Source organism: Macadamia integrifolia, chromosome 6, assembly GCF_013358625.1.
Source record: "Macadamia integrifolia cultivar HAES 741 chromosome 6, SCU_Mint_v3, whole genome shotgun sequence".
NCBI classification, from domain to species: Eukaryota; Viridiplantae; Streptophyta; class Magnoliopsida; order Proteales; family Proteaceae; genus Macadamia; species Macadamia integrifolia.
Window position 1 is genome coordinate 35,613,982 of NC_056562.1, and position 9,972 is coordinate 35,623,953.

The window sequence follows — 9,972 nt, forward strand, 5'->3', positions numbered from 1 at the left end:
CAAAAGAAAAAAAAATGAAAACGAAACTGGCATAAAAACGTTTATTAATTCTTGGGATAATGGAAACCTGAACCGATTAACATAATGCAGGAGGGAGTTCGCCATTCAAATGAATCAGTATGGTCTATGCTACTCTTGTCTATTATCTCTAGTCCCAGAAAGTCACCATAGGGGTAGATAAGATTGAGTATGAAATCGTAGATAGACAAGCCTTGATCCACTCACACCATGACGAGATGAAACCAACCTGCTGCAGCATCCTCAATATTTCAGAAGATATCAATTTTGATATCTCTTCTCTCTTCCCCGGTTAGCTTTTAGCAGTGGTGAAAGGAAATTGTTAGCTAATTGGGAGATAGAAGAGAGGTAGTTCAAAGCAAAAAAGTAAATAGCCGAGCAAAGGGATGGAAGGAGGATGGAAGTTTAATCTTCGAGCCACTTGCGGTGAATTGCCCCATTGTAGGGTTTGGGAGGGACAAGTCTACGTAGTCTTTGCCTCTACTCTGTAGGAGAGGTTGTTTCCATGTTTCAAACCTCTGACCAACATGTTGCATTAGTTCAACTTAACCGTTGTACCACATGCTCACAATTTAAGACGCCATATCAATGCTAATCGGTGCAATGATGCACCATTGTTCATGAGTCCTAATGTCCATTGTTCCTTGCAATGAAGGTTCCATTTGGTTGCAAGGAAAATTGAAGGGAAAGGAAGGAGAGTGAAATTTTGAAACCTAATAAATAAACTTTTGTAATCATTACCTCACAAATTACTATTAACTCCAAATCATTCCAAACTTAATTATGAAATTTCATTTTACTTTCCATTTAAATCACTTGGATTTGAAAAGTAAAATAAAATTTACATCTAAAAAGTGTTCACAAGTAGTTTATTATATAATCATGTTTTCTAATGATTACAAAAGTTTCATTTTTAGCTTTAAAAATCTTCATGTCCCATCACTTCAATTTCCCTTACAACCAAACAGAATAAAAAAAATTCAGACAAAGTTTTTTTTTTTATTATACAACCATAAGAAGAGATTTAAATGTTTCACATCTAATCATATTGTGTTGTGAGAATATGATATTCTCGTTATCAAAACAAAAGAAAGAGAATATGATAATCTCTTTTATGAATTAATACACCCAATGCACTGGTAGGTGGGGGATGAGAGACTAGAAACGGTGAAGGCTGTAGTTGTACTGAAATAAAACAGGTATCACCTATATTTAAAAGACAAATTAAACAATAATAATGCAAGAGGCTTACATATATGAAAATTGTAATGATGCAAGTATTGATTAGTTTTCTCTTGTTCATCTTCACCCACTAAAATCTAAATTGTATACAATTAAGCTTCTTTTTTTTTTTTCATTAACTCCTACTAGACCTAGTGGACAAGTGATCAAGTTTAAAAATTTAGAATCAGATACAAAATCAATCTCCATCAATTTTGATCCAAATTGTCTTGTATACGACCGGTCTGAGCCTAATAAACAAAGAACCATATGGGTGTCGAAAATGAGATCATACCAATTGAATCAATCAAACTGATATAATACAATATCAATTTGGTATTTATTTTGATTTCTAAAAATCACTAAAAAATCGAAACTAACTAGACCAATCAATAAGATGATCCTAAACCTACCATCGTACAACAGACTCCACATATCATAATACTATCCAATTTGATTAAGATTCGTCGTATAATTTTAAAATACGTCTCTACATATCTACATATAAAGATAGCTGCCACTTATATGAATATTCTATGAGCAAAGCCAAACCGATATCACAAGAAGTCTGGCCCATTATATGCATCAAATTGAAAAACTAATGCGTGATTAGTGACATTTTCTCTAAATATATATATATATATATATATATACATATATATCAAGGGTTGAAATCGTCTGCAATTCCGATCTCGTACAATTTCGTGCAATACCACCTTCAGGCGGTGACACGTGTATTGATACCAATATAATGGTCCAGATCTGGTACAACTAATAAAACATTAAATCAGTGAAGAAGCATTTAAATCAGATCTAGACCATTGTATTGGTATCAATACACGTGTCACCGTCTGAAAGTGGTATTGCACGGAATTGTACGAGATCGGAATTGCAGACGATTTTTTCCCATATATCAATGACATTTTTCTCTTTTTTTTTCTTTTTTTTAATAGGTAGACCTTGACGATGTTGGAACCCATGACCTTTTCAATCAGAACAATGAGATTTGCACCTAGCCGCAGGCTGGGCGGTGGAAGAAATGTGAGCCCAGTTGGCTTTGATGGAAGTCACTACTAGTCAGTGTTTTTGGTGACTTCCCTCACAAGAAATTTTTCCAAAATATATGATATCAAATCTTGATATGCACCCCACTTCTTATTGTTGTTGGCTGAAAGGCATCTAAATTAGATGGGACATCATCTCGACCCGTAAAATGGAATAACTGTTCCATGATCACGCCTTGTGGGAAGGCCGGCCGTGATAAACCGTGTGAAAATAAGAAAAAAAAAATCTGGAAAAAAATCCGAGAAAGTGATGCGATAGCGAAGTGGAACGTGCGAGCGCGTTGTAGGAGAGGATTGGGTCAAACCCGCATTTTGGCTATGATTCCACCAGGTACGTTGTCTATCTGGCAGGTACCACCTCTTGTCCTGTTTGACTCAGCGTTCACCAGTCCGGCCGGCTGACGTGGCCATCAAAAGGTGTGGCCAAGGTTACATGTAGAGGCCTTATAGGTCACTCGTGAATCGTGTGATATCGATACGAGACGTTCACATTAGTTTTGTATCAGACTGTATCGGTTCAATATTACCAAAATGCCCACCCAACCAAGGAGAGAGAGAGAGACTTGTTGAGACCTGAGAGCCAAGTCAGCTTTCAGGAGAAGAAAGAGGGGGAAGAAACGGTCTCTGCTCTCTTCCTTCACTAAAATTAAGGTCTGAAGTAAGCTATCTATAGACACATATACAACTGCATATACAACTGCCAAAGCTATTCTTCGTCTCATCCTTCCCTGTCTCTGTTTCTGTTTCTCTTCCTCCTTTGACTCGCAATCTTCTCGTCCATAGCCTCTGATAGCCTCTGATCCCTTTCCCCTATAGAAGAGGGTCGAGAGCGAAAATGCCCGCAACGGAATACCAGGGTTCTTCCGTTCACTTAGCATTTTTAAGCCGCCCGATCCTCAGTATCCGCAGAAACCAAATCATTTCCATGGAAGGAAACTCTGACCAAGATGATTCTGAACTCTTCCAGAAACATGTCTCTGAACGCTTCCTCGATCTCTCCTCTTCCCCCACCTCTACCACTACCACTACCACTACCACCTCCTCCGACGCTGCTGCCGCCACCTCCACCACCACCAACGATGCCGACAACTTCCTTTCCATCGCTTGGCTCCGGAAGCTTCTCGATGTCTTCCTCTGTTGTGAAGCAGAGTTCAAGGCTGTTATCTTCCTCGGTCGCGATGCTTCCCAAATCAGCAAACCTCCCCTCGATCGCCTTACCCCTGAATTGCTCGATCGGACGGTCAAAGCCCTCGACATTTGCAACGCTATCACCCACGGCATCGAGATGATCCGCAATTGGCAGAAGCTGGCCGAGATCGCACTCTTGGCACTCAAGCAGAGTCCTCTAGGAGAAGGCCAGGTTCGGCGCGCCAAGAAGGCTTTGAATTCATTGCTCTCCTCCATGACTATCGACGACAAGGACGCTGTCAGCAGCAGGACGGCGGATCGGGCATGGTCTTTTGGCCGGAGAGGATCAGGTGCCGCTGCAGCAGCCGCTGCCGCAGTCGCTGCCGCCAAGGAGCGCACTGTCGGACCTCCCAGGCTGTTCACTTCGTGGAGCGTTCCGAAGAACTGGTCAGCTTCCAAACAAATCCAGGCGATGTGCTCCAATCTAATGATGCCACGTGGGACGGACCCCACGGGAATGGCCATGCCGGTCTTCATCATGAGCACCGTTCTGGTGTTCGTAACGTGGACCTTGGTGGCGACGATTCCGTGTCAGGATCGGTCCGGACTCCTGAGTCACTTCGCGCTGCCTAGGCAGCTGAGCTGGGCGGGACCCATAATTGGTTTGCAGGAAAGGATCGCAGAGGAATGGAAGAAGAAGGAGAAGAAGAAATCCACTGGGTTACTGGATGAGATGCAGAGGTTGGAGAAGTGCGGCCAATCGTTGATAGAGTTCGCAGACTCAATTCAGTTCCCGGCGGAAGAGGAGAAATTGGAGGAGATAAGTGTGCAGGTGACTGAGTTGGCGGAGATGTGTAGGAAGATGGAGGAAGGATTACTTCCATTACAGAGGCAACTCAGAGAAATGTTTCACCGGATCGTGAGGAGCAGGACAGAGATCCTTGATGTCTTGGAACAAAACGAAAAATATTACTCACCGGTTTTGTAACCAAAAGGGTAAAAACAGAAAATTCTTCAATCGAAATTTTAATTCAATATTTTTTTCTTTTTTGATGTATAATCTTCCTGTTCGTAATGCCAATATAGTTTAATTGCTGAAGAAAAAACTAGAAAACAAAATCATCAAAACAGGGGTAAAGCATTACTTTCCTATGGCCATGTTTTAGTGATCTGAAACCAGATTTAAAACAAAATCCCACGCCCATTAAATCTTTAGGACGCGATGAAATTGTTCATAATCAAGAAATCCTGAATTAATTTTTAGAATCAGGGTAGTTCAGACAGGCTATATATCTACATTTTGACTGAAAACAAGCAAGATATGAGCACTACATTCTCACATAATTCTACAATCGACACCATAATATAGAGTAAATTATCTTCTTACGTATTTCCAGGATGCTCATGCTCTTCCATGGTTCTGATCTGTGGGTTATTGAGCAAATCAGAGGCTATAAAGAGGTCAGCTAATCTTAATGGAGACAGTTGCTTCTCTTTTTTCTATTTCCTCTCTTTCCAGCAACCGGTTTATTGTTTCAATGATTGGAAACTGATGAATAAACAAGATCTTCATGAGCTCATGAAAGCTTTCCTAGCCCTTCAATTTGCAGACTTCTTACTCCGAAGGCCCCGGCTAGGCTTTAGTATTTGTTTCAGTAGAGTCATTTTTGGAACATTCCAGTGCTCTACATGCCTGATTGAAAACCAACAGAGATAATCAGAATTATTGGGAACCGGATTGAAAAGAGAAAAATAATATGAATCATCTGGTCTAATCTCTACAAAACTTCACCTGCACACCCTTCCAGAATGAGCGTCGAAATAATACTCTGTATATCCGGTAGCTGTAGAGGAATTATGAACACAAAAGGAGATTAACATAATAGTGAGTTTGGGATCTGATCGGGCTAAATTAATGTGTGATACTGAAGTTTCATAGCATCAACTTCATATAATAAGGAAGATGATGCTAATGAAGGAAAATTTAATATGAGATATAGTTACTCAGATTGGCAGAGCCAAGCATACCAGAAAGAATGGGTCTCCATGGAAACAACAAGATGCAACTGAAACGCCAATGTCCAATTCCCTTATCCTGTAGCAGTGTACGATTGATATCACCAGTTTTCTCAAATTATATAACTAAATACTACTCCTCCATGTATTTGCTTAGTTTCTTAGTTCAACTGGTACAGCATTAGAAAGCTAAACTGGGTGGAAGTGCTGGACTCACCTCAAAGTCCTCCCACTTCATAAGTTTCATATTTGACTTCTCAATTAAGGAACCAAAATTGGAACAGTTCCTTTTGAAACGTCGAAGCCCTCTGAAGGAACCTGCTGGATCAGCAAATTCACAGTCTTCTTCATATGCAGCGAGAGTCAGATTTCCTGAAAGTAGTGTAAGATTGCCAGTTAGAACACAAGTGTCATATGTAGTTGCACATTGGTTGCAGATACCTTTAACGATGGCAAGAACTGGTAATTCATGAACCCATAAGGCAAAAAAGATCGAAACACAAAGCTTTAGGGTTTAGCAGAACTTCAGTATTACATGTATCTCAGAAATGTACAAAATCAAAATCAATTGTGAACTCACCTCAACAATAAGAAAATGGTCTCAATTGAAAAAATAAATTATGTTCAGAAGGTGTAGAAATCATTCAAACATGTCAGTGAGATCAACAAAGTCCAAACCTGTAACAAAATACGATCTTTGGAAGTCGTCCTTAATGGTTTCGACAACTTGGGTACGATCAACCACTCCCTCTCCATCTTCCGGAAGCTCAAGCTCTTTGGCGGGAGCTCCAGTATTTGACGGCGAACGGATAAACGACGCTGCAATCCCAAGCAGCTCGGAGCCATACCAGGCCAGTCTAAGTAACACGTTGTCAGATTCGGAGGCTGCCTTGGTCGATGAACTAGAATTACTAGTGGTTTGGTTGTTTCCACTACACCGGAAAGTACAGGTTTTCAGGCGAGACGGTGGTTGGAAAGTGACACTTCTATGATGGGAGTGGAAATGGGGACTAACAGAACTGAACGATATTACGGAAACCATTTCCGGGGACAACCGGCGGTAGTTGGAGGGTGGGCGTTGGGACTTCGGGAGACTTCCCGGGAGCAGAGTCTTCGCGGTTTTCTGCTCGAAATGAAAAAGGCCGAGCGAATCCTGGCCACTAGCCAGAGATTCCCAAGAATTAGGCTTTATTGCAAGTCTTCCACGTGGCTGAATTTTGGATGTTCTTTGATGGTTTGAGATATCGGTTTCGGATCGGACCACCTGGCCGATCGTTCGGATCCTGTATCGGTGTCACGGTACGGAACAAGGATATAAAGGTAAAAATGGAATATTTTAAAAGAAAAATAAGGGGTAAAATTGTCCAATATCATGTCAATGGTTTGATCCATATTGAATCCTGCATCTGTATAATATTACTATATTAGCATATCAGCCAATACGAATCAATATCAGTATCGTTGGAGACTAATACCAATATCAGTAGGAGTTCTCCGGTATCAGTGTGGCAAAATTATACGATCTACCAAGACAAGGCCAATCCACATTGGTATCAATTAGGCAAAATACAAAATGCTCAACCCTTATTGATGCCCTTGTGCACCGGTGCATGGGCTAGGAAATCAGTTAGCACACTTCTACCCTTTTCTTTTCAGTTAAAACGATTATCTTAATTTTTAAGGATATGAAGAGCATTTGAACTTCAGTATATAAACACAAATCTATCTATTAAGCTCTCAACCCAATTCATATGGTATCCTAATAAATATCTCAATAAGCATAATTGAATCCAAATGAAATCCATAATTTTTAGTATCCAATCACATCTTATAATAATTGACGCTATTTTATAAAATAACTTGGGGAAAGTGTTCTCCATCCAAGAGTCTCCTACACCTAAATGAAACCCAATTAGTGCTCTCTTTTGGTTCTATTTATAAAGCATTGGTAGTAGGTAGGCCATTTTATACAGAGAAAGCGAGAGACTTAAACAAGGGTGCTGTTGCGGGAGCCAATCTCTCGGACAAAAAACACACTTCCAATAATTTAAACAAGTAACTTCTATACCCTCTTCTCTTTCCTTTCATTTCTTCCCTGACCATGCTTTACCCATCAATGGTTTTTTTATTAGACCAGAGGTTCTTCCACAAGGCAATGTTGAGCCACGTCCCCAACCATGTACTGGTTTTAGCTCTTCAAAATTCACGGTTCTACACCATCATCATATCTACAACAAGGATCTTCCAGGAAGTGAAAATAAGTGTCACACACAATCATATATTTTTCACTTTTCCAATTGACAATCTCTACTGCATTATGTCTAAGACCAGAAAATAAGAAATTGTTAATCTCACATTGTCCGTAATGTCATAGACCACTACCTGTCCGATCAAATGTAATCAATTTTTCACTCTTGTTTCATAGAGTTTGCGGGGTGGGTACCTTTATCTGTTAACTGGACATGGCAAAGATTACATGTGTGTGTGGAAAATATTCCATTTCTTGCACTCTTATTGGCTCACAAGATGTATATATAAGACATGGGTACAGCTCCTTATTTGAAGGCTTGGGTAAACATAGGTTCCCATCTTCCTGATACCTGAGATCCCATGACCCAAGTTAAAATAGGTCAGTGAGGATGCCTCAAAATCATAGCTGGTGCTACCAGAACCCCTGAAGAAAAGAGAACTAGGGAAACAGGAACGAGAAAACTGTTTGGTATGTAGCCCTTTTTCATTTTAGTTCAGTTTCTTGTATTTTCCTTCATCTTTGTCATGGTAAATAGTATAGCAGCCACCCACACATTGAAGAGACACTCTGGAAACACCAAGCCCATCTACATAATTAGCACAGCATCTCAATTGCAGCAGGTAAAATGCTAAACTTCATCGGAAGAAACTCTAGATGTTCCCCATCAGACTGCACATAGATGCTATTGCTGCCTATAATTTCCTCCACTTCAATAGTCAGTGCACTGCAAGAGCAACAGGATGACATAACTGGCAAGTGTAAGGATATCAAATATCTGGCATGAAAGCCCAGTAATCACAAAAGAAAAAAAACATGTTTACTATTGGAGTAAGTGAAAAAACTTTAAGCCTCCAAAACTTAAACAGTCCTCAAAAACCAGTGTATATAGATGTATTCACCAAATCTCCCTCTTGTTGGATGAGGAGTTTTGAAGCATATATTTTACAAAGACAAAACATATAGCATAGCAGAAAATAGTAACTTTAGATAGTAATTAAGAAATTAAGATAAATATCTCATTTGCAATACTCCTCTGATAAAATCCAATCAATTTGGCCTCATTATGCAATTATTGTTGGTATGCCCTTTTTTTAATGCAACTATTGTTGGTATTTGTCAGATGCTTCAATTTTGCTTTAGTTTAACTTTACGTCCAACCAAACATAGCCTGCTTATGAGCATGCAAAATGCAACAACCAAAAATAAAATGCCCCATAAAACATTACCAATGAATTGTTTCCTTCAGATGTTTATCACATGTCAAGAGCAGTAAAAATTTCCAATCTCATTGTAAACAGAATTTCAAAAGGGAGCACTGTAGAAATTTTCCTATTTCCATATTCGGAACCTTTTTTTTGTGCATATACATGATTAAAGAAGACTTTAAGGGATTGACCTCGGAAGGATCCATGAGCAGCACATCCAAAATTAGGGAATTTATCCCACCAAAATTCAAGGATAATATACTGTACAAGAAGAACGCTTGTCCATATTAGGTCTTGTAAATACTAATCTACAGAATCTACCTCTCAGCTCTCATTCTTTCTTTTTGATACAACTGTAACACTATAAATTTTCCTTACAACAAGTAGGATGATAATCATTCAAATTGCACGGCTTTTACATTGCCAGCATTTCTGAGACCTGTGTGCATCAATAGGTACTGAATACGGAACAAGGAAAAAGAAGGTAGGCAACTCAATCGATGTCAATGTCAGAGTAGGAAGGACGATACCAAATGATACAGATTTCAAACAGAAAGAAGAGGAAGAAAAGATTTTTCCTCCAGTTTGGTTTGGGTTGGTTCAAACCCACACCTGTGGTTCAAGATTGTTTCAAGATGAACTCAACTTTAAGTCCCTAGTGGGTTATATAGGTAATGGGGAATGGGCCAAGTATTTTTGGGTTTTCTACTGTAATGAGCCAATTTTATAAGCCCAGATATGAGGGATTTGAGTTGTATACGAGCTTAGGAGTTGGTTTCCACTTTCAAAGTCTGAGTCTGTCGAGGGCAAAGTAATAAATATATGTACAGGACTAGGGTAAAAAAGATCAACCCAGTGCACAAGGCTCCCACTACTGAAGGTTCTGGCAGGGGAAACGTAAGCAGCCTTGCAACCCTGCTTCACAGAAGAGACTGTTTTCAAGATGTACAGGGCAACGGCCCCACATACAATTTGAGTTGAAAGAAATTTTGGCTCTCTGGTAATTCAGAACACTACCTGCATAGTTGTCAATGCACTGCTTCGGTGTCCAGGCTTTTTTTTTTTTTTT

General features: G+C 39.7%; 3 protein-coding genes across 3 annotated transcripts in view; 1 reads left to right on the forward strand and 2 right to left on the reverse strand.

Moving 5' to 3' along the window:
* The first annotated feature begins 2,938 nt into the window (after nt 1-2,938).
* On the forward strand, nt 2,939-4,551 carry LOC122081784 (protein ROH1-like). The gene has a single exon (XM_042649061.1). It carries the CDS (start codon nt 3,139-3,141, stop codon nt 4,417-4,419), a length of 1,281 nt encoding a protein of 426 aa, XP_042504995.1. The 5' UTR covers nt 2,939-3,138; the 3' UTR covers nt 4,420-4,551.
* Nucleotides 4,552-4,612: 61 nt separating this feature from the next.
* LOC122081786 lies at nt 4,613-6,676 on the reverse strand. The gene is made up of 5 exons (XM_042649064.1): nt 6,126-6,676; nt 5,665-5,819; nt 5,460-5,526; nt 5,224-5,275; nt 4,613-5,124 (listed from the first exon to the last, which is right to left on the reverse strand). The coding sequence occupies exons 1-5, from the start codon at nt 6,487-6,489 to the stop codon at nt 5,031-5,033; spliced, it is 732 nt and encodes a 243-aa protein (XP_042504998.1). The 5' UTR covers nt 6,490-6,676; the 3' UTR covers nt 4,613-5,030.
* Nucleotides 6,677-7,699: 1,023 nt separating this feature from the next.
* The window catches only part of LOC122081785 (sphingoid long-chain bases kinase 2, mitochondrial), a 10,669-nt gene continuing 8,396 nt past the window's right edge, over nt 7,700-9,972 (reverse strand). Inside the window, exon 12 of the mRNA XM_042649062.1 lies at nt 7,700-8,422. Within this exon, the coding sequence (XP_042504996.1) occupies nt 8,293-8,422 (130 nt within the window). The 3' untranslated portion in view covers nt 7,700-8,292. The remainder of the gene's footprint in view (nt 8,423-9,972) is intronic.

Excerpts from the sequence above, each read along its gene's own strand:
- LOC122081784 (XM_042649061.1), top strand. The coding sequence starts at position 3,139 with ATGCCCGCAACGGAATACCAGGGTTCTTCCGTTCACTTAGCATTTTTA.
- LOC122081786 (XM_042649064.1), bottom strand. The coding sequence starts at position 6,489 with ATGGTTTCCGTAATATCGTTCAGTTCTGTTAGTCCCCATTTCCACTCC. Across the intron at positions 5,276-5,459 it reads ATGGAGACCCATTCTTTCTG|CTACCGGATATACAGAGTAT; the intron begins GTATGCTTGGCT and ends ATTCCTCTACAG. Across the intron at positions 5,125-5,223 it reads CATTCTGGAAGGGTGTGCAG|GCATGTAGAGCACTGGAATG; the intron begins GTGAAGTTTTGT and ends GTTTTCAATCAG.